A 24,798-nucleotide genomic window follows, 5' to 3' on the forward strand; every position below is an offset into this window, starting at 1 on the left:
AATTCCTAATTTGGGTAGGAATTAGACTAAATTATCCTAAAGGTACCTTCTATTTGTTCTAAAGTCCTGTCAACCTCAAAAATATTATAGTTTTAAGGTTCCATCTAAGTCTTGGAATTCTGTGAAAAAACAGTAATATCAACAAGGATATAGATATATTCGTTCCCTCCAACACATGGATATCCAAAGATTACACTGGACAAAATAAAGGTATAAAAGCAAAGAGATAAGAGAAGAGAGGAGATAGGGAGAAATTAAAAAGAGGTCCCCCACAGAATTAAGATTCAGGATTTTAGAGTGGTTGACAGAAAAACGAAAAGCAAGTCTAAATTACAGTAACAAAGCTTTGTCCCACTCAAATTTCACCATCCCAATCATTATTTCATTTGTATATACCTGCGCTTCAAAAGATTTAATTACAAGTTATAAAATTCATGAACTCCCTTTTTTCACAAACAAATGATTGATATGTTTTCCTAGATAATTTTCAATGGAATGAAGCATCCTCACTTCAACATAACAGTGATGGTTGAGGATGATTTTCACATTAATATTTTTTACCTTGCATCCTGAGAACTAAAGAAATAAACATTCTATACTTGGAAATACATATTTACCCCCTGACACATGGGCTTTGCAATCTGATGGTTTGCTTTCTTGCCTGAAGTGGCTGAAAATAAAATATTTCTAGTGCTTCTAGCACAAGATAGATGGATAATTAATTTCAAAACAAAGCAAAATGGGCAATTGGCCTTTTCTTTAATAATTCTAGAATTTCTTCCACTAAAATCCTACAAGAAATACTAAACTTCCTGAAACTGATCAGATGTTTTGAATGACAGAATTCTGAGAAAACTATTTAACTAAAACATGCTATAGGAGAAGAAACAACTGCACCAATAATCATTTCAGCAGTGACAAAAAACAAATTTCAAAGGTATGCTGATTGCAAAGAATTAATTCAAAAGAACAATAATTTAGCTTGTTTTAGTCCAAGAAAAATGAATATCCTAAGAAAGAATGCTGGTAAGAGGCTTAAATATGCAACCTAGTTACCTATTTGCTATCTGCAGCAAGAGTTTAAAATAATCAATTCTGGGCAGGGGGGGAGAAAGTTAAGCTGTTCTACATATCCCAGCATTAGTAATATCATCACAAGCTTTCTTCTGGCAAGAGATAAGTACAATAATTCTGAAAACCCATCTTTCTCAGAGAAAAACACATTATTGTTTCGGATAGCAAAGACATACATACATACTGCATCAAATTAAATGAATGGGAGAGAAACTAGAGTTAAAGAAAACACTTGGTTTATAATAACAATGACTAGGAAACAAAATTAGTCATGTTGCATAGCCACATCTTAAGAGACTTCCTTTTCTGCATCACTGATCTTATTTTGGTTCAATGCTGAAGCACTATGGTCTTTTACAAAATAACTATGAGCTTCGTATCTGAAGCTCTCCTAAGAATTCCCTAGAACCTGTCTGAATGCATCCTGCATCTTTGTGCATTCTCACTTGTTCAATTCCTTGAAAAGCAGGCTAAATGAATGGCATTTTTTTTTAAAAGGCAGTTGCATCTGAAATTGTGCTGTTATCACCCCTGCTATTAGCTGGACTGTACACATAATAGTCACTGACAACATGGTGGAGCTTTCCCAATAGTAAGCTGCTGCTTCCTGGATAGAATAAACTGAAAAATAAAAACAAAGAATAACTCCTCAATAAGCTAACATTATTTTGTAACCCAATTTTATGGGAGAAAGGGAAGAGACAGCAGTAGGGAAGTGAAAAAAAGATGGGAAGTCACTCATTCTCAGCTTAAAAGAGAAAATTCACTATGAACTTATTTGACTTCTATTCCATAGTTTTTCTATCTCATACATGGCATCACTGATTTACTTTAACATTTGTAATTTGGCTTGTGTATCTATCTCACAAACTGTTACGTTTTAGATAATTTAAACAACAAACAGTGCCAACAAATAAAGTCAAAAGCATTCAATCCCTGCAATAACAATATTCCTCACCCAATGCACAAGTATGATCATATCTAGACTTGCATCTTCACCTGCTTTAACTGAAAAGAGCAATTTTTCAAAAAGTTACAGGTTAACTGCTGCACATCTGAGGGTCTGCTTTTAAGCCTTCTTGTTAACAATTCTGAGTCCATGCAAGATGATAATTCCCAGGTATGTTTTCAACACATCTGAGGAATAAGGTATATTCCCTTACCCTCACCCCCACTTTGGACAGAAAATGCCTAAATGCACACAATACCACATATTTCATTTCTCAAAATGCTTCCTATCACCTTGACATTTAACCAAGACTAGCTGACAGATTTGAAAAGTCACGCCAATGATCAAGCAGAAGATTTTGGTCCTCCCCCATGAGAATCACACTAATTCAAGGTCAAGATTCATGCCCTCTGAAAGATCTTTGTTGTTCTTCTTGCTTTCCTTAAAAATACCAATTTGTCTATCTTCTCCCCAAGACAATTCCTTCCTCCATTCCCTCAAATCACAAGTGAGCAGTATCTATAAACCATGAATTCTCAAAATCTGCAATTAATCAAAGTTGGGGGTGAGGAGGAAAGATTAGCATGCCATGACTGAATAAATTGCAGCTTTGTATAAGCACTCACCTATTAACAGCCTCATACCCATCGGTAGCTATGCTACTCAAGCAGGATTCTTAAAATGGCGTCTGGCAGCCCTGCAATGCCTCATTCCTGCACTCACTGTGGCTAAAATGGTAGCAGTTTATTCAATAACTCTATCTCTCATTTAAACAGCAATGCTATTTTCCAAGTCATCTTCTAAATCTCAGGAATGGGAAAAGTGGACCAAAGGACTCCTGACAACCAAGCATTTAGCTAAGAACAGACAAATAATGACAAGGCAGTTTGTGAAGTCACAGGTTACTAAGGAAAGCCTGACCCCCTCACCACACAGTTGGTGATGAAGCTTGTTCTGAGCCCCTGAAAAAGCATAAATCCAGTTAAGGGGTTAAAAGGTTAGTAATTATAGCAAGACTCCATGGCAAAAACTGTATGCAAAAGAAAATCAGGCAAAATCAGTACAACAGCAAATGACCAAGAATTCTAAATGTGTACTGACTGAAACAGTTCATTCCCTTCACAATGTACATTAGAAAATAATTCAGCATGCCAAAAGGAATAGTTAAATGGAAGTGTTTGAAGTTCAGTCCATGGTCTGAAAATTCATGCAAACTAAAAGTCCTTAAGCTAAGGCCCAGGCAAAATAAACAGATTGTTTTTCGCCTTAAACCTCAGCAGAAGCCTAAAAGAAGTTCTGAACCAATCATGACTACAAAGAAATATATTTGTAATATGTGCATGTTATAATTGTGTAGGTCAGTATGTATCAGGAATATGAATGCAAAAAAAAAAAAAAAGATGCTTGTTTTAATATTGCTGCTAAAATCCTGAGAGTTAAAAAACAACTGGTGCTACAACAGTTAATGCTAAAGAGACACAATTTGAACTTGCATTAAAGAAAAAAAAAACACCAAATGTGTTCATGCCCAGCATACTCACAAATTAGATTTTCGACAGTTCGCTCAGAAATAACAATAGATTTCTAAACCCAGTTTGGGGGCCAAATTCATAGCCTAAGAGTAGATAATGCACAGTTTACTATTTCAGGAGGCAGCAAGGTTGAAAATGACCTCAACATTCTTTTATGTAGCTAGCTGGAGCTCCAGGGTGACTGCTTTTAGCTCTAAAGGAGGAAAAGAGGGCACTTTCCAAGGCTGGTCTCCCTAGCATTGCAGGGGTTGGGCAGCCTGCATGGGGACTGCCTGCCTTCCTGCTGCCATAGCTGCAGGTCTCACATGGCTACTACATGCTTGCTGGCCATTAATGAAAATGGGGGTGGGGAGTCAGGGATGAAGTAGTGGTTGAAGGAGAAGAAAAATTGCAGCCTGGCTGAACAACTGAAAGCCAAAAGGGCAAAACCTTGTTTTAAAAAGAGAAAGAAAGATAAAGAGAGACAGAGACAGAGACAAGGAGGGAGGGAGGGAGGGAGGGAGGGAGAAGGAAGGAAGGAAGAAAGGAAGGAAGGAAGAAAGAAAGAAAGGAAGGAAGGAAGGAAGGAAGGAAGGAAGGAAGGAAGGAAAACACTAATAGAAGGGTCTCTAACCTTTTTTTTTTTTAAACTAAATATCCCCAGTGGAAAGGTAAAGGTTCCCTGGGAATATGCCTTTCTTAATGTCAATAGAGGCATAATGGAGAACCAATACTCAGATGCCACTACCTCCTTTGCCATTGAAATAGAGAAAGAAAACAGAGATCCCATATTTGAAGTGGTTTCTATGATAAACCTACCTTTTCCTTCTGGGTTTCTGTGTGACTGTCATCACTTTTAAGAAGTGACTCATTTCCCCTTCGCCCTATTTAGTGAAGCTCTGAACCAGTGTCTCCTCTGCTTATGAAAGGGAGATGTTTTGTTTAACTCCAACAACAAAGCTATTGTGTTCATCCCTAATTTATAATCCAGGAGGCCCTATGTTTCTATCTTTCTCCCCAAATCTTTAGGAGGCTAATTATAAAAGTGAGTGGATTTGGTACCAACTGGCTAATCATATTCAACCTGAGCAATTAGAATAACCCTTTGGTGGAAAGTTTACAGAGTGATTATGTACAATTAACTTCTAGTTCCACCAGAACACTGGCCATTTTCTGTGTAGCCTAATAAAACCAGTTTGTTTGTTTGTTTGTTTTTTTCCTGCAATGATCTCCACACCTAATCTTTCAGCTGTAGGAAATCACTCCTTTAAAGTCTGGGAGAAAAGAAATAAAAGCCAGTTTGCTTGAGTTTGTTTCTTATAGAGCAGGACAGCCCGCCTTGTACATGACACATTCTCCTGCTGCCTCTCACTCTTATTTTCTAAACAGAACATCAGATGGGACATTATACCTTGTATATATAAAATTTTTCAGCTTGGCTTAGCTGCTTAACTTAGATGGAACAAAGATGGTAGAAATTTCCAGAAGGGCCTCTCATTCTAGCCACTGCAATTGTCAATCTTTAACCTACCCTTAGCAGCGATTGGTGCAAAGGCTGCTTGAAGAATCCTGATTGGGCTGCTCTGTGAGACAGCACTGCTGTCCCTACCTAGTCTCAGACATCTTGCTGCAATGCAGACATTTATTTTTTTTTTTTGGTATACTATAAAAGAATTATATTTAAGTAATTAAAAATAGGAAACTTCAGCAGACTCACGATGTTGTGGTCTCAGTTAGAAGGACAAGGACAGCTTGTTTGAGGCTGTAGATTTCAGGAAGCAGTGAGTCTGAAGCTGGATATTTGAAACAGATCCTCTAACAAAACCTGTGGGAGCCATTTTAATGCAAGCTTTTCGGCTACATCTCCCTTGCCCTAGCTTTCTTACATGAAATACACAGAATGTTAGTAAATGTTTAGTTCTCAAAATCCAGCTGCTGGTCGCCATAGAGGCATGTAGCTGTATGTAGGTTCTAGGGAAGGTGACCGTGCCTTAAGATATCATTTGCATTTAGAGCAATTAAGTAAGAACAAAGAAAGCAGTTAAGTGTCTTAACTTACTTCTGTGATGGACTTGCTCTGACTTTTATGTACTGCAAAAATCATTCAAGAGCAAATCATTCAGTGCCCTTAACTTTCTTAAGATGCTGGTCTGTGTTTCAAGATTCTTTTATCAACTTACAATCTGGGACAGTTCTCCTCATTAAATGAACTTTTCAGTTGGAGCTAAAGGTGTGGGTTGCAGGAAACTACAAAAAAAGGGGATTCTTTTATTCATTAAGTTGGCATGAAAACAATAACTGATAACAAAACAAGCATTTGCAAAGTCATACTGGATGGATATCCAGACTAGAAATTTACAGAAGGAACTTCCTAGAGAAATTCTGGAGAGAGACACATTAAGCAATCTGTTTTTCCCTAGCAACTCCTAAGTACCCCATTAGCATAAGAAAAATGTGGCAAAAAAAAAAAAAAAAAACACCCCAACAACTGGGAAGAAACATGCATACATACAGATGTGTAGCTCCAACTTGGAATAAAAAGTACATAATCTGTTCAAGGTCAGTTCCTGAAGTAAAGGAGGTTTTGTCCTGGATGGCATTTCACACTGCATATAACATCTTAAAACATAAGGAACAACGTAAGCCCCTTTCCAATGTTTAAAAAGAAGATTCTGCTGAGGACTAAAACTTTCAATACATCTCATAAGCAACAAGAACTACTATAGTGAGCTCTAACCTCCATACACACCAATTAAGGGGCTAGTAACACAGTAAGTAGAACATTTTTTTTTCTGGCCGGGGGATAAACAGGAAGTATAAGCTTCAATCTTAACAGCAGGTTATCCAAAAAAAAAAAAACCAACAACAACAACAAACAAATAAACCAACTGTATTCAGACTAACACAGTTTACATGCACAAGTCACTTAGAAACAGATACTGTTCATTTTCTTCATTTGTGCCTAGCCCCCAACAGTGCCCTCCTCACCTGCTGCACTAACTACCCCCCTGTTAAAATCCAAAAATGTTTTGAAAACTATTAAAAATGTCCACATCTCAGGGCACTGCTTACTTACCAACCAGGGTGCAAGCAACCGTCTCATTTTTCCAGTTAAGAAGATAGAACCAGGCTGGCAGATTTGGGAATTGATCAAAAAGGAAATTTTTACAAGAGTTACGTAGTATTAAAAACACACAGACACACACACACATACATACATATTCAACAACATGTAATGCTGTCTGTCATGAGCCACATATGATTTTCTTCCTCTGCCCTACACAGCAGAGGACTGAGGAGGATACAGTGTAAAGGGGAGGGGGGGGGGGGGGGAAGAGAGAGAAGAGAAGCAAAGATAAAAAGATACATTATTCTACTTAATCATGCAAGAGAAGAAAGCTAAGGATTTTTAAAATATAAGTCATACCTTCAGATTTATTACTTTATTACTGCATGCTGTTGTTATCTATTTCCACCCCCTATCCCTAGTCCCTTAGAAAACTCTCCAAAGACCAGAAGGAAGACTTTTTAGAAACATTTTGTCTCCAGGCTGCTCTTCAGAAGGAGCACACACTGTTGGACTGTTAAGGAAGGAAATATTTGATAACCCATTTCAAGTTAAGATGCACTGTATTACACAGAAAGGATGAAGTACACCAAACACCTAGGCCCAATTGTTAAAATCTGTCATTAGCCCTTTCTGCTGATGGCAAGGTTTCTCCCCAAGCCCAGATTCTGACAGACAGAAGGGAGTCTAGCTGTTCCTTACCCAGTTTGGAAAGGTAAGCTTGCCTGGTCTGCTGTCTGCCTTCCTAGGCTCCCTGAAGGGTAGTTAGATGCATCTGCTCCCTTACCTTCCATTTTCTCCCCTAGCAGGCATGTGAGCCAGAGACAATAGTACAGCCACCCTGCTCAGAGAGAGAGCTTCTTTGGAATACCAGGACCTGGAGCCCCTGGGAAGAAGCCCCATCCCCTGGGGACAGGGTAGGTATGCTAAGGTTTGGCCAGTTTGAAAAATAAAGATATGGCTAATGGCTACTGACCATGTGACCCAAGAAAGCACATTTAAACAGTTGCAACTTAACAAAGTGCTGTGGGGTGAGTTTTGCTCGACAAATCCCAGAGAATCAAACTGTTAACCCACAATTCATATGTCTCAGAGAAAAAAAAATGGTAAAAAGTAAGGCTTACCTCTGTGGATGCATTGTTAACACAGTGTTATGTCAATACTTATAAAACATGGAGGACAGGCACTAGAACTCACACAGAAAGGGTTTGGCACTTCAGCTTGATGATCTGTCTTCCTAATAAAAGCTAATCCTGGATTGGCTCCTGCGGTAAATCTGAATGTAAAGCTTCAGGGGATTGGCTGAAACACTTCCTGAGCGATTATCTTTGTGCAGCCCTGGTGAGCAGGAGCCATCCTGTGCATAGAAAAAGACAGGCTAAGCTAGGCCTTTTTCAGCAAGAGAAACTTGGGAAAGCGGCCCCCGAATGCACTTCCTCCACACCCTGACTAGATTTCTCAGCAGAGGAAGGAGCCCTCCGACAGCCAGCCCAGAGCCCGAGTTCGGGGAGCTGGGATTAGCACTGCTTCTGAGGGGAGGGCTGAGAGCCTTGAAGCCTTCCCAGCTCCCAGGCAGACACAAGCAGCTCTTCTTTCAGGGAGGAAAACTCCCAGCCGTTTCTGCAGCTGACAGGCTTGCTCAAGTCGGCCCTCCGAGTCAGGGGAGACTGCGGGGAATGGGGGGGAAAGGGGAGAAATCCCGGGAGGCTGGCTCCAGAGGAGCCACAGAAGGAGACAGACCTGGCTGGCACCATACAAAAGGCGCACGTTGCTCGTCAGTAAGAGAAGCGCCCTGTATTTGCGTTAAGACACCCCTCCCTCAGAGCCTGATCCTGGGGAGCCCTCAGAAGGACCCCCAGCTGAGGGGCAGAGCTGGCCCACAAACGCCAACTGGTTAAAATGGTCATGTGGTAAGGGGTTTACAAGCCACCTCAACAACGAGGGGGGAAAGAGCACATTTCAGATAGCAAGGAGGGGCAGTTTGTTGGGCCCGAGTGCCCTGGGCTCTCCCCCCTCTTTGTTAAGGCAGGGAGGAATAGCCAGGTCTGTGGCTCACACCAGATGCCTGAATTCACCAACTTCTTCTCCCCTCCCCCCACCCCTGAGGCCTGCTAAACCTGTCAGTTAAACAAAAATCCTGACTTCCGTCTCAGCCTGCTCTGGCTACAGCTTCCTGCCTATTAACCCCCTCACATTCAATCCCATTGGAAAAAAAAAAAAAAGTAGGCCCAGAAGAGGACAACTGGGTGGGTTTCAGGACCTGTGGAAAAATACTCGCTGCAGAGCTGCAGCATTTCGCCGGGAGCTAGCCGGGAACCCCCCGCCGCCGGGGCACCCCAGCCAGGAGCCTGGGAAGCCATCTGAATGAGAACAGAGGAAGATGTAAAAAATTAGCGACGGGGAAAAGCTAGCGGCCAGGACAAATTATGGACTTTCCTTATGCTGGCGAGGGACTCGTCTGGTTGTTTAAAATGAACTCGGAGAATCCAATCCACTGTCTGAGCCATTCTGGGATAGAACAAAGAGCTTTTAAAAAAAAAAAAAAAAAAAGCGTATGGTGGGTTTTTGTTTTTGTTTTAAACAGAATCATCCATACCACCGCCTTTTTCTCCCCTGGGGCAGGTGGGGCAGTTATTTAAATGCACTGCCCAACCTGGACAGCCTATAGGGAAAAGAGCATTTCCTGAACTGCAAACTGAAAGACCCCAGTTTGAACCCCATCTTTGCTACTCTGGACCTATGCAAGTTTGACTAAGTCAATTCTCTTTTTTAGGGGGTCCTCCTCTGTAAAATAACCTCTTAGTTCCTTACAATTCTCTTTCTTAAAATCTTAGTCTCCCCTCATCTTTGGGGGCTTACTCGCTTGGAATATAGTTAGCGCTTTCCCAAAGGCATCCCATAATCCCAGTGATTCCGAAAGCATTATAAAATCGTTCCCTTTAGTTTTCTCCCAAAACCTCCTTTGTGATTTCCTAGGATCCTATTCTCCTCTCAACTTTGGGAGCTTACTCCCAGGAAGATACTAACCATTTTCCCAAAGGCATCCCATAATTCCAGCGATTCCAAAAGCTTTATAAAACCTTTCCCTATGTTTTCTCCCCAAACCTCCTTTGCGATTTCCTAGCGAGTGGCCTCTCCGAGAAGGAAGTGTCAGGTTCCAGGAGGAGGATCTTAAAACAGTCCAGAAAGGTTTTTGTTGTTGTTGTTGCTGTTGTTAAGTCAAGAAACTACTTAAATAAGATTTAAGTGGCAACCTGAAATGAGAGAAGCTAAACAAACATGATTCTTCTGAGGCTAAACCAGAGCTCTGGAGGCTGTTCTACCATATGCCAGGAGGCTGAAATCATGGGGGTAATAAAAGTCTCTTTTCAGCCTCTGAGATGTGGGTTTTCTCGTTCCTGGTTCTTCCACAAAGAAAATGGAGAGATGATAGCTCTTGTTTTCTGCCTGCTACATGGGCAACTGATGCCCTTCCATTTCAATCATGTACCTACAATATATAAATTCATGTCCATGGACTTGAAGGGACAGATTTAGTAACACAGGCAAAATTAAAACACAGACTACATTATCCGAATTGAGCATGCACTCTGAAACAAAGAGATGGCCTTGTCTTTTTCAGAATACAAAGACCAATGCCAGTAGGGGCACAGCATTGCCCTCCACCCCCATGTTACAAGTTTATAAATGGATAGGCTGGGAGGGATTGGATTCCTCAGCCCCACTACTCAATATAGCACTGAAATACCAAGGGAACTGAGAGGGGGAGGGGAAGGAGGAGGACTAATAGAATTTGATGGGGAGCTAGGCAAAGTCAACAAGGCAAATATTATTACCATTCTAAAGGTAGGGAACCAGGAGAAGTGAAATTACTGGCCTAAAGTCAGTCAGAGCCAAATCTAGAAACCTAATTTTAACTACACAGATGAAGAATGGGTTAAATTTTCCAGGGCTGGCCTGGAAATTCACACTGTACCATGTATGTAACTCTGTTACCATGGGGAAAGACATTCTGAATTAAAAACTACTGGCTCACAAAGGAATTTTGGAGACTTGAGAGTTTGTAAATTGGAAGAATGCTTGCTATACTATGGAAAGAGAGAGCATTTTGATATCTAAGCAGGAAATTAAAATGTTCCAATTATGCCAGTGGATTTTAACCTGAGGGTTGTTCCTTGCATAAGCAGTACTCTCCTCCTCTGCCTATTGCAAATGTTCACTGGGGCAAAGAACATGACCAGGCTGGAGGTTCTGTTGTGTTTCAGAAGTACTATTAACATTGAGGGAGCTATTAGGTTATCTAGAAAACAGCTCAAACTGGCTTTAAAAAAAAAAAAAAAAAAAAAAAAGGGAAGCACAGAGGCAGATACAATGGGAATGACATCAAAAAATGCAAGAAAAAAAAAAGGGAAGCACAGAGGCAGATACAGTGGGAATGACATCAAAAAATGCAAGAAAAATTAACTGGGCACTTAAAGCTATTGATGGGGGTGTGGGGGGAGCTCTTGCCCTTCAAGAATCATAAAAGTCAGAATTGGAAGTGATCTTGGAACAAAGAAAACAGAATTCAAGATTAGGATAGGACTATTAAAAATGGAAGTCCAGAGCTGGAAGAAACCTTAAAACAGAGAATGTCAGAACTGGAAGGGACCTTCAAACAAATAAAGCCTGAGGTGGAAGAGACCTTCAAACATGGAATATCAGAGTTTGGCAACACTTTTAAAACATTAGAAAATGGAATGTCGGGGAAGGAAGAGGCCTTAGAACATAGAACACAGAACATAGAACAGGAAGGAACTTTCAAAAGTCAGAGCTTGAAGGAATCTTAAAACACAAAATATGTACATATCAGAGTTTGAAGGAATTTTAGAGATCTAATCTAAGACTTTATTTTACAGAACAGGGACAGAGCTTCTCATTCTCCTTGCAAGGGTAACAGGAAAAACTTGAAGACAAAGAACACCCTTTTCTTTAGCTCTCCAATCTGGATTCCAGTTTCTCTGTAACTTAAAAGAAATTTGTCTAATTTCAGTATCCCTGTTAAGAAACTGGTACAAGTTCAAACAAGCACAGAGCAAGGAGATATTTAGAAGCAGTGCACTAAATGAAATTGAATATATAATATTTCTTTTACATTTCTAGGATAGGAACCTGAATTTGGGAAGGAAATATGGCTAACAAATATTGGCGGAGGGCCCCCTCTAGGGAGCTCCGGGGAAAGGATGGGTACACAAAGAATCTTATTTTCCAAATCTTTCTTCGGCAGCTGAGGTCTCAAGGAAACAGTGGCAGGCTAAAAAGAATTCAAAGACCTCTGGCCACTAGCCAGCCACATGACATCAACAACACAAGACCCATCAAACCTGCTCTCAGAGATAGTTCCTTATTCCACAAATGAAAATAAACACATTTTTGGTTATCTGTCCCAGTTTAACAACATGAGTTTGTTATTTGAAGGAGAGACTTCAAAGTATTTTGTTCTGTAAAATTTCAGTTAAGTTAAACTGGAATTTAAAAGCAACCAGTTACATAAATGCTCGATATCTGTCCTTTGCAAAGGTATAATTCTGTCAAGCTATAAATAAGGAAACTAGAACATGTCACCATTGTGAAGGAAGTTAATCATCTACATTTTTTTTCCCAGGGGACAGAGACAGCATGATGCAGTCTTTCCCAAATGCAATGGAGTACACAGAACTAAGTAGAAACCAAGAGACCCAAGTTTGGCTTTTAACTCTTCCATTAACTATCTGGGTAACTTTTTGGGCAAGGCATGTTCCTGGGTGGGAGGCATGGAGAGAAAAGGAGCAGTATTCTCTGCAAAATGAATGGGAAAAACGAAATCATTGCATAAAGCCCTTCTAATACTAAGGTTGAATGACTGAACTTGGTAGAAACTGGTTGAAAGGAGAGGATTTGACAGAATGTTAAGAGGAAAAAAGAATTTGGAAACTTGAAAGCATGTGAGTGGATGAGAGGTCAGGCAGACTCAAGAGCTCAAGAAACCAAGAGAGTTCAGACAGTATTCAGAGGAAGGCCCTCATAAGGGAAGAAGAAACTAGGAATGAGAAGAAAGATAACTGGCCTAACTAAAGCTATTTAATGATAATAATCCCATTTACAATACTGTTTTAAGATTTGCAAAGATCTCAAGTGATTTCACACACACATCCCCAATAATTTGTAAATGGGATTATTATCCTCATTTTACTGGACAGGGAAACTGAGGTCCAAAAGAGTTCTTAAATAATTTATCCAACGTCACCCAGATGATGACACAGGTGGAACTCAAATCCAAATCGTCCAGTTCCAAAGCCAACTCTCAATCAACTGCTCCAAACATAGAAAAGAATATTCCTATGATAATCAGTAACAGGTTGGATTAATATAGTACTTTAAGGTTTCCACAACACTTGACATAAGTATCCTCTTTGATCCTCACAAGCACATCTAGAAAGTAAGAGGGTTGATTAAGTGACCTCTAAGGTCCCTTCAGCTATAAATCTATAATTCTATAAACAATCCTGGGAAGGAAGAGTTATTATGATAATCACACAGAATAAGGAAAATGAAACAGAATGACTTGACTAGGGTCATTGAACTACTGTCAGCAGTGAGCCCTGAGCCCAAAGTCTTCTGGACTCTATTCCCTGCATAAATAAAGGAGCACAGATTGAATTCCTCTATTATCTCTGTTAAGAAATATCAACTCATGCCTGTTAAGACTACAAAGATGGAACAGGTCCTGGCTTTGTTTTGTACAAAATGTTAAACGCATCAAAAGGTTTACCCAAACAAGAGCATCCTGGGATCCAGGAGGAAAAGCCACTACCCACTTACTAGGTCAGAGAAGGATTCCTGGACTAGGTGGAACTTGAGGGTCATTTCAGGATGGATAGGAATTCAGCAGGTAAAAGAAAGGAAGGATTGACAGGAATGACCTTCCATCCCTAAAAAGCAAAGACAGGAAAACAGAGGGCTTTTCCAAGGTGACAGAATAGGCCACCATATCTAGAGTGAAGATGAATGGAGGGGGAATAATACAAAATAGGGCTTCTTAAACTTTTTCCACTTACAATTCCTTTTCACCCGAGAAATTTTTATGCCACCCTGAGTATAGAGAAATATAAAATAGGTATACAAATTAAACATTTACTGGTAATAAATCATAATTTCTAAACCCCCACATTCAGTATGTGATAAGGTCACATAGATTAAGAAGCTTTGATATAAACACCTTTGAATTCCTGACAAAAGGGTTTGGTCCCAACTTAGGGAGTTTTCTATAAATGCACTGAAGAGTTTTAAAAAGAAATGGTGACATGATAATAGGTCATACTTCCATAACACTCAAATAAGCAAAGTGTTTTTTCCCCTTCTTACAACTATCCTGTGTTATATGCAAAATATTATTACACCCACTTTACAGATAAGGCAAAGGAGGCTCTTAGAGATTGTAACTGCACCCAGGACACAGTGGTAGCAAAATGTCAGAGCAAAGATTAGAATCCAGGTTTTTACTTGCCTCTTACCTATATAACACATTAAAAAAATTAAGTTGGAAGAATGATTAGAAGCAGCCTCTTTGGAGGCTTTTTACAATTGGAAGATCTTAATTAGTTTCATGGAAGCAGAAATAGAGAGAAGTTTGGGAAACAGAATTGACAGGATTTGGGACATAAAAAGCAATGAGGGAGAAAGAATCAAAGATTTAACTCAATGAAATTCAACAAGATGTTTTTAAGCAATTATTGTGTACCAGCCACATAATGGGTAGTAGAAATACAAACACAAAAATGAAACATGCCCTCTCTGGGAACTGATTTGAGTAAAACAATATGTACATTTAGAAGCAAATAAGAAAGGATGGGGGAACCAGACCTGTGATTTTCACTCATTTAGGGAGCTCCCAGGTGAAGAAATCCTGGCTTTCCCTCAAAACTCCCTCCTCACCCTTTCATCTCCTCCCAGCTTCCTTGCCTTCCTTTTAGGACCATCTCCAGCTGTCCTAAATGTTTGGTCACTGGACCCAGATAGTTTCAGAGGAGAAAGTGAGACTGCTCACTACACAGCCCTCCCTCACTTAAATCCAACTCAATTTCATGTTAAGGCATCACCCACCACCGGAACGAAAGACAAACACAATAACAACCTAGTCTCAGGTGGGCTAAAAATCCCACCTTTTACAAAAAACTAATCCCAATCCTCCTGAATCTTGGTGCCTCCCCTGAGACTAACACCCCCAAATTATCCTGTATTTATCATTTGTACATAGTTTTTTGCATGCAGTCTTCCCCGTTAGATTGGGAGTTCCTTGAGGCCAGGAATTGTGGGTCGAGACTAGCTCTTGTACACCCACAAGTGTCAAACACTGGCTACATAGCATCCAACAATACTCCGGAGCTGACAAAACCAGATTCAAATGTAAGTGGGAAATATTTAACAAAACAGATAAAAAATAAAATAGAACATATGTCAATTAGTTGCATGAACCTATTTGGGGTTTTCTCAGCAGATACTAGAGTGATTCACCATTTTCTTCTCCAGATCATTTTACATAGGAGGAAACTGAGGTAATTAGGGTTAAGTCCAAGGTCACACAGGTAGTAAATGTCTGGGCTAGAATTTGAACTCAGATCCTTCTGACTCTAAGGCTGTCCATAAAATAGAACAAAAAAAAAATGTCAATGTGTAGTTTTCTAAGCCAAAACCTACAGAAATCCTTAAGTTCTGTTTGGTGACTCCTGTTTCTTTTTGAATTTGATCCCACTGCTCCAGATTATGTGGACTCATAAATACAGACTAAGTGAGGGGAGGTGGGGCAAGGCAGAGGGACAAGCACTGGATCCTAGGGAGTCAGGAAATACCTCTTGCAGGAAAAGGTGCTTAAACTGAGGCTTAAAGGGAGTAGATAAGGTTCTAAGAGGCAGAAATGAAGCAGAAAAATATTTTAAGCATAGGGAAGAGACTACACAAAAGCAGAGAGGTGAGAGATGAATGTTAGATAGAAGAGAAAATAAATGGGTCAGTTTGACCAGAAGATAGAGGATACTCTTTAGAAAAAACAGTATGGAAATTTACATTGGAACCAGATTCAAAGTGCTTTTAATGACAGAAGAGTTTGTCTCTTATACAAAAGAATACAGAAAGCCAATGAAGCTTCTAAAGCAAGAAAAAATGATATGGCCAAACTTGTGATTTAGGAATATAGATTTGATGGCAATCAGCATGGATGGATTGGAGATAAAAAGACTAGAAGGATATTACAAGAATAAAGAGAAAAGTGGCAAGCTAGAAAGAAAGAGAAATGTTATATATTATATTACTTGCTATCTAGGGGAGGGGATGGGAAGAAGGCAGGGAGAAAAAATTTGGAACACAAGGTTTTGCTAGGGTGAATGTTGAAAACTATCTTTGTATATATTTTGAAAGTAAAAAGCTATTATTTAAATAAATGCATTTTAACAAAGAAGAAATAGGAATGTTAGTAGGCCAGACTGGGCTTCACAAGAGGCAATAAACATTTATAGGGAAGGGGGATAATTAATTTTGTTTTTGACATGCTGAGTTTGAGATGGCTGTGGGACATCCAGGCAGGAAAGTCCAGCAGGTGATTGATGGCATAGGCTTAGAACTCCAGAGAAAGATAAGGGCTATAAAATAAAAACACTAAGGTTTTAAATATGGGAGAACAGGTAAAAAGATAGCTCCTTTGAAAAAAGTAATGAAATCAGAAGGAAGACTGAGAACAAATCATTCTATCTAGTTCAAAGTACCACTTGGTCCTCTATGCTGAGATCTATCCAGATTGCCAATCTTGCCACTTTGTGACTCTGGGCAAGTCACTTTTCTAAGCTGAATTTTTTCTATATCTACACTTAAAAGGCAGCATGATACAGTGGAAAGAGACAGGAATTGGAGTTAAAAGACCTGTGTTCAAATCCTGACTACTGGTATTTATAGTAATTACCTGTGTGACTTTAAAGAAGTCATTTAAGCTCTCTTGGGCTTTATTAAAATGAGGACAATTGGACTAGATAGCCTCAACTAGGGACAATAGGAGATAGAACACTGGACTTGGAGAGAAGACTTGAGTTCAAATCCCATCTTAGACACTCATGATGTGACCCTAAACAATTCACTTAATCTGTTTGCCTCGGTTTCCTCAACTGTAAAACAGATAAAAACAACACTTACCTGCTGTATATTATAATTAAATTATATAATTTATTATCATTAAATTATATGATATTTGTAAAGTACTATCTAGCATATGGTATGTATGATATTCCTTTCCCTTCTGTGAATGTTCTTTTTCCAAAACACAGCCAGGTGATAAAAGAGTTCAGATCTTTTATTGTGTCCTTCAATATAGCCCAGTTAGCTCAGAGGCCTATCTCTCTGCTTGGCTCCAAGAGATCTTGCAGCTTTGTCCTTGGCTTCTGCTTCTGCTTTCTTCAGCCTCCAGCCAGCACCAAGTTGGAAGATGCAAAGGATCTCTTGCCTCGAAGATAGGGCTTGTGGGCTTCCTCCCAGAGTGCTCCTCTCTGACCTCAGTCAATGTTCCCAATAAAACTCTCCCCAGCTCTAAGAGCTTCCTGTATATATATGATCTCCCAAAAGTTAACTCCTCCTTCTGGAGAGAGAGGGATTCTGGGATATCTCCCAGAGTGCTCTCTGGTCCTAAGGGAGGTGTGAATTCGGATCTCATCCTAAGCCCTGAAAACTCCCAAACGTGTGAACTCCATTGAGTACTTAGATACTTATGAGCTCTCTAAAGGTGTGAACACAAGCATCGTTTCTATCACTTGTACTTAGTACCTTGTTTCAAGTTCTGGCCCAAAATATCTCCTTCTAAGATCAAATCAATCATATTGAACCATGCTAAATTAGATAATGTCTCTATCAACTCCAATGGCTTAACAGTTTGTAAAGATTCCAACACAGCAGTGCTAGTACTGGGCTTACACCCCAAAGAGATACTAAAGAAGGGAAAGGGACCTGTATGTGCCAAAATGTTTGTGGCAGCCCTGTTTCTAGTGGCTAGAAACTGGAAAATGAATGGATGCCCCCATCAACTGGAGAATGGTTGAGTAAATTGTGATATATGAATGTTATGGAATATTATTGTTCTGTAAGAAATGACCAGCAGGACGAATACAGAGAGGCTTGGAGAGACTTACATGAACTGATGCTGAATGAAATGAGCAGAACTAGGAGATCATTATACACTTCAACAATGATACTGTATGAGGATGTATTCTGATGGAAGTAGATTTCTTCGACAAAGAGAAGATCCAATTCAGTTCCAATTGATCAATGATGGACAGAGTCAGCTACACCCAGAGAAGGAACACTGGGAAATCAGTGTGTGCTACTTGCATTTTTGTTTTTCTTCCCGGGTTATTTTTTACCTTCTGAATCCAATTTTTCTTGTGCAACAAGAGAACTGTACGGTTCTGCACACATATATTGTATCTAAGATATGTTTTAACATGTTTAACATGCATGAGACTGTCTGCCATCTAGGGAGGGGGTAAAGGGAGGGAAGGGAAAAGTTGGAACTGAAGTAAGGGTAAGGGATAATGTTGTAAAAAATTCCCCATGCATATATTCTGTCAATAAAAAGTAATAATTAAAAAAAAAGAAAAGAAAAGTTATCTATCATAGTTGATCATCGCACTATTTTGCTGTGTCTGTGTATAATGTTCTCCTGATTCTGATCACTTCACTCAGCATCAGTTCATGTAAATATTTCCAAGTTCTTCTGAAACCAGCCTGCTCATCATTTCTTACAGAATAATAATATTCTATTACCTTCATATATCATGACTTATTTAACTATTGATGGACAGCCACTCAATTTCCAATTCCTTGTCACCACAAAAAGAGTTGCTACAAACATCTTTGTTTGCTTATTTTTACATAAAGAATTACATCTTGGTGGAATATTTGATACCTCTGACTGTTGTCAAATTTTTTTGTGACCCTCACATTCACTTATGTCACCCCACATGGGGTCACAACCCACAGTTTAAGAAGCTTTGGTCTAAAGTACTAGTGTCATTCCAATCACCTAGGTTCATTAGTGGGGAGTTTGGATTCCTCTTTTCCTCATTCTTCCTCAGTCTCCTATATTCAATTAGTGGCTTCATTTGATTGATTTTACTTCCATAATATCTCTTGAATTAATCTCCCAAGACCATCTCCCCTGTTTCAGTCCTCTTCACCTCTGCCATAAACTATTGCAAATGCTTCCCAATTGGCCTTCAATTCAGGCTCTTTCCTGTCCAATCAATCCTCCCCATGATATTCCTAAAGCCCAGGGCTGACCATATCTCTTCTCTCCTTAAGAAGCTTCAGTGGTTCCCATATGCTCTTAGGATAAAATAGAAACTCTCCTGGTTGGATTCAAGACCCTTCACAATCTGGCTCCAACTATATTTTCAGCACATTATTGATCCTCATGTATTCCATACTCCATTATTTTCCACCATACATGATATTCCATCTCCCTCCTCTTCCTCTTTGCAAAGGATCTCGTCATGCCTCAAAAATTCTCTCCCTCCTCACATCTGCCTTTTGGAATATCTAGCTTCCTTTAAAGTGCAACTCAAGTAAATTAGAGGTTAACAAGCATCTATCAGACCTTAATTCATGAAAAGTACTGTTCTAATTGCTGGAGATGCATAAAAGACAAAATCATGATCCCATCTTCATGGAGTGAGAAACAAACCATTATGTACTTGAGTGTAAATGGGAAATAATCTCCAAAAAAAAAAAGGTACTAGCAATAGTGAAAGAAAAGAAAAGGAATAAGAAAGACTTTTTCAGAAAGTAGGATTTCAATTGTCTTACAGGAAGCCGGGGAAGCCAGGAGGCAGATCTGAGGGAGAACATGATAGGAGTTGTTGGGGACAGACCATGAAAAGACCTAGAATCAAAAGATGGGGTATCACATTTGAGGAATAGCAAGAAAAACAGTTTTGTTGTATTGGGAAAGAATTTGGAGAAGAATAAATTTTCAGGAGACCATAAAGGTAGAAGGGACCAGATAGTGAAGAGTTATAAAAGCCAAACAGACTGTACATCTGATCCTGGAGGCCAAGTCACTGAATTTTATTAAGCAAAAAGATGACATTGTCAGGTTTGAACTTTAAGATCACTTCAGCAGTTGAGTGGAAGATGGAATGGCACAGGGAGGGACTTGAAGCAGAAGCCTACCAAAGTAAATCAGGCACAAAGTGATGTAGGCCAGAATCAGGGTGGTAGCTGTATTATTGGAGAGGAGACATATATATGAGATGCTATGAAGTTAGAAATTACAAGATTTACCAACAGATTAGATATGTGGAATAAGTGCAAAGGAGGGGTTAAGGTCGACACCAAAATTTTGAGACTTGGGGCCTGGAAAGATGGTAGTGCCATTGACAATAACAGAAAACTGGAAAGAGAAGAGAACCTGGGAGGAAAGTTAATGAGTTCTGAGTTCTGTTTTGGACACAATGAGTTTAAGATGTCTAGAAGATATTCAATTTGATACACCAGCCTAGAAATGCAGAGAGAGGCTTAGGGCTAGATAAACAGAACTGAGAAACACCTATAAAAAAGATAACTGAATCAATGGGAGTTTATATAATATATAATATATAGTAATATAATAATAAAATATAATATAGTATATATAATAATGTATAATATAAAAATTATATAATATATAATTATAATACATAATATAGTATGGTAAAGAGACTAGGACATAGGCTTAAAGGACACTCAAAGTTCATAGAAGTGACTTGGAGAATCCAATGTAGAAAAGTGGTACAAGTAGGACAAGAATCAAAACAGAACAATGTCCAGAAAACTTAAGAGAAAGGATATGAGAGTGATCAATAATTAAAAGCTGCAAAGAGGTCAAGAAGGATGAAGATGAGGAAAAGACCATTCAATTTAGCAATAGAAAGATTCTTGGTAACTGGATAAAGCAGTTTTGCCCGAAAGATAAGGTTGATAGTCAAACTATGAGGAGTAAGTAAGAGAAGAGGAAGTGGAATTGACAGTGATAGAGGACTTTCTCAAAAGTTTAGTTTTTCACTTCTTTTCCTCAAGAAATAATTTTGCATTTTTTATTTATACATTTTGTATGTATTATCTATGTATATATATATATATATATATATATATATATACACACACACACACACACATAAACACATACATTTGTACAAAATATTGTTTCTCCTATAATAGAACATAAGCTATTTAAGGGCAGATGATTATATTTTTGTTTTGAATACCTACCTAATACAGTACCTAATAGTGCCCACAGCATGGCAGGCATTCATTATTTGATGATAAGAAAATTCTAAAGAACTGTTGGATCAAAGAACAAATCAAAAGAATAACAAATAATTCCATTTAAAATGTCAATTATGACATCCCCAAAATCTGGGGAGGTGGCCAAAGCAATCCTTAGAGGGAAATTTGTACCTCTAAACATTTTCATTGACAGAAAGAAGTATATGTATCTAAATGACCTAAAAAACAAGAAAATTTTAATAACCCAAATTAAACACTAAAACAGATGTTCTGAAAATCAAAAAAGAGGTCAACAAAACTAAAATCATCAAATGATGGTTTATCAAATCTCATCAAATAAGATAATATTTATAAAGCACTTATTAAGTATTACTTATTTAAATGATGGTTGTCTTCCCTCCCTATTAAGTTAATAAACAAAAAGAGGAGTTGATAGATTTTTTTTTGGGGGGGAGGATTTAGATAAACCTTTAAAAGATTAAAATGAAATAATTAGTATCAAAAACTGAAAAGATAATTAGAGAGATAGAGTGAGCAATGGGGAAAACATTTAGGTATGTAGATAAAAGATCTGAGTTCAGATGCAATATCTGATATTTACTATCTATTGTTGTGCCACAGTTCTCTTTTATTATCCTGACTCAGTTTCCTTAATTATCCTGATTCAGTTTCCCTAAATTGTCCTGCCTTGGTTTCCCTAATTGTTCTGCTCAATCCTGTAAAATCACCTCTCCCTCTTAATCATCAGAATATTTGATAAGGATAAAAGATCTTATATTTTAGGATATCAAAATGCCTCTCCCCATCCCAAGCTATCAGAATATCAGATACTGTCTTATCAAGACGCCTCTCTCCATCTCCAGAGTACCACCCCCCATTATGTCATCCCCATCTCCCATGGCTCAACCCGACCCTATCAGAGTCTCGTTCTGATCTCAGGACCTTGACTCCGCCCCTGCCTCGGTCTATCCCCTATGTCTGAGCCACATGTATATATGTCGTTGAGAACTCACATTCTTTGATGGATTCTTGGAGACAATAGTCTCAGCCTTGGGACCAAACCATGGATCCATTTGGTCCCAGTAAATCTTTTCCTTTCAAATAAAATACTAAATACTCTCTAATCTCTATCTTGTCTCAATTTCTCTGGCATTACACTATGAGATCACAAGTTTCAACTTCCTTGTCTATGAAATGTTGACCTAAACAGCCTCTATGATCCTATGAAGTAACATGGAATATAAGTTTCAGATCTAAAAGATCTTCAACTAAGATATATACCAGAAAGAATAGTGAATTTGGTGACATGGGACCTGAGTTCAAATTATGACTCTGAATCAGTTTCCTTGTCTGCAAAATGAACTGGAGAAGGAAATGGCAAATCATTCCAGTATTTTTGGCAAAACAAAAATCTCAAATGGGGTGATGAAGAGTTGGACACAACTGACACATTGAATAACAAATCTATAAAATAACAAATCTAAAAAAATATCTGGTTTAATTGGGTGACATTCCAAATTTCCTTTGGCTATGCTTATATGACCTAGCTTAATCTCCTCATTTCATAGTTTTCTTCTAGCTCTAACATTTTAAGTTGTAAGGCCCTTCCAGCTCTAATATTATGATCAAAGGTGAAAATATAAGAGAAATAGTATTTTTTTTTTTTTTTTGGTCAGAAACAACGAAACATGGAAATGCTGGAAGGATCCAAGTAAGACAGGGAAATATAACTAGATGGGACTTAAACTAAAAAGCCTCAGCTAAGAAAAATGTAAAAGTCCAGTAGAGATAGGGAAATAGAGATGAAATTCCAACTCTTTCTGGGAGCACAGGAAACTTGCAGGTTACCAAAAGCAGTTCATCTGTAATGCAAAAGTGATAGCCAGAGGATATAATGGAAATGAACAAAATTTCAGGGATAGATTTAAGTCCAAAATTACTACTTGACATTCACAGCAATTGCTTCTTCTTATAATGGATTTGTAAGGCTAGTGAGCAGGGTGAGTTCCAAATCACCGGGGAGCTGACCACCCAAACACAGCAGGGGACATTTCCTTTTACTGAGAGTAACTTATTGTCTGGATGGGTGAGAGTGGGGGAGGGGAGCTATGGCTCCATTCTTTTTCCAGAGATGTTCTTCTTAATGTGCCTTTTAAAAGATGAACTCCGTTTATGAGTTGCCCTCAGGCTATGAAGTTGTTTTCCCATTTCTGCATAATATTACCCACATTTTCTTCCCTGGTTTTCCTAGCGACCATGATCACGTGGGATATACCAGGATAGGTTATAAAATTGTAGACTAGAGCAAGATTGCCTCTTCTTCTAATGCTAAAACTCTCAAACTTGTCTTCCTTTGCATTCTTCTAGAACAAGTGACCACCATCCAAGACCTCCCAGGTTCAATCTTAGAAGACTGAAGTCACAATTATGCATCCCAGCCATATTCACCCAATTCTGTGAATTTAATAAGCACTTATTTGGAGCCTCCTCTGTGTAAAGTGCAGATCGAAAGTGGAGGGTGGAGTGTGGGTGTGTGGGGGGTGTAAAGATAATAGATTTGGTCTCTGTGTAAGAGCTTTCAAAGAGCTAGGGTTGTGGAGGCGGGGGAGAAGATGGGTAGGAGGGGAAAAGGATGGTGAAATGAAAAGAGCTATACACAGATAAACAGATTGCAAATTAAAATAGAATAAGTGTAGAAAAGAAACTTAAAGTACCGAGATCAAAAAAGGGATAAACAATTCTCTGAAGGATGAGGGAAGGCTTCATAGAAATAGCATTTGAATTATGCATCTGAATCCACAGTAGGGAGAGAACAGTAGAGGGGACTTGGTGGGACTTAGTTTTAACTTCAGCCCCTTTCGTCAAAACTAATTTATTTTTTATCTATTTACCTAAAGAGTCTCTGTACATTCAAAATATTCACATGATTCTCTCTTTTTTTTTCCTTGTTCTTGTTGTTCTTCAGATCTAAATGTATTTGTAGGCTAGATAGGTCATCTCAAACTAAGATGCTTATTCTTTTCTGTTACCTATAAGTAGGAACAGAGAGTAAGTTAGTAAACTAACAAATGTTAATATAAGGAGGTAGAATTAGCAAAAATATGTAAAAGTGACAATTTCCTATTACAGACTAGGGAACGAATGAGAAGTTCATGGATTCATAAAATAGAGCTGCAGGGTCTCTTAGAATCCAGAAAACCGAATGTCAGAATCAGTCAGCAAAGCATTTGCTAAGCACTTAGTATGCTCCCAGCATAGTGCTAATCCCTGGGGATACAAAGAAAAGCAAAAGCATAGTGACAGCCTTCAAAGAACTGGCTCACATTCATTCGAATGAGAAATAACATGCAAATAATTATATACATGCTGGATACTATATATCTAATATATAGCTATTATATATATACAGTATAAATGGGAAATTATCTCAGAGGAAAGAAGCTGGAAGGAAGAGGAAAGGATTTCTTGTACAAGGGGGATCTCTGAAAGAAGTCAGGGTAGCTAGAAGGCTGAGGGGGAAGAAGGAAAAATTTCCATTAATGGAGAGCAGGTCATTACGGAGCCATACAGATGGGAGAAGAGGTGTCCTGGCCAAGATTCAGTAAGGAAGCCTGTGTCACTGGATTTTTGATTACATTAGGAGAAAAGGGTAAGAAAGACTGGAAAGACAGGAAGGAGAAAGGTTGTAAGGGGTTTATCTAATGTTTGATATTGGAGGTAACAGAGAGCTACTGAATTCTATTAAGGGAGGGAGGGGTGACATGGTCAGACTTGCACTTTAGCAGCTGAATAGAGGATGTACTAGAGCAAGGCAAGACGAGGCAGGGAGACTACAGCCATACTAAGCTGGTGCCTGTATGAGTAGAGAGAAGGACATA

General features: G+C 38.8%; 1 protein-coding gene across 5 annotated transcripts in view; it reads right to left on the reverse strand.

Annotated features, from left to right (window-relative positions):
- Positions 1 to 7,873, reverse strand: part of ZMYND8 (zinc finger MYND-type containing 8) — a 116,653-nt gene extending 108,780 nt beyond the window's left edge. For 2 of the 5 annotated variants that reach the window (XM_031951577.1, XM_023494534.2), the window contains exon 1: positions 7,726 to 7,842. In XM_031951577.1, coding sequence (XP_031807437.1) covers positions 7,726 to 7,739 — 14 coding nt within the window. In that variant the 5' untranslated portion in view covers positions 7,740 to 7,842. Of the gene's footprint in view, positions 1 to 6,610; positions 6,836 to 7,725 lie in introns of those variants that run through there. The other 3 variants (XM_012539717.3, XM_012539722.3, XM_031951576.1) reach the window with 3 other exon arrangements.
- Positions 7,874 to 24,798: the final 16,925 nt, after the last annotated feature.

The sequence above is a fragment of the Sarcophilus harrisii genome, chromosome 2 (genome assembly GCF_902635505.1).
Source record: "Sarcophilus harrisii chromosome 2, mSarHar1.11, whole genome shotgun sequence".
NCBI classification, from domain to species: Eukaryota; Metazoa; Chordata; class Mammalia; order Dasyuromorphia; family Dasyuridae; genus Sarcophilus; species Sarcophilus harrisii.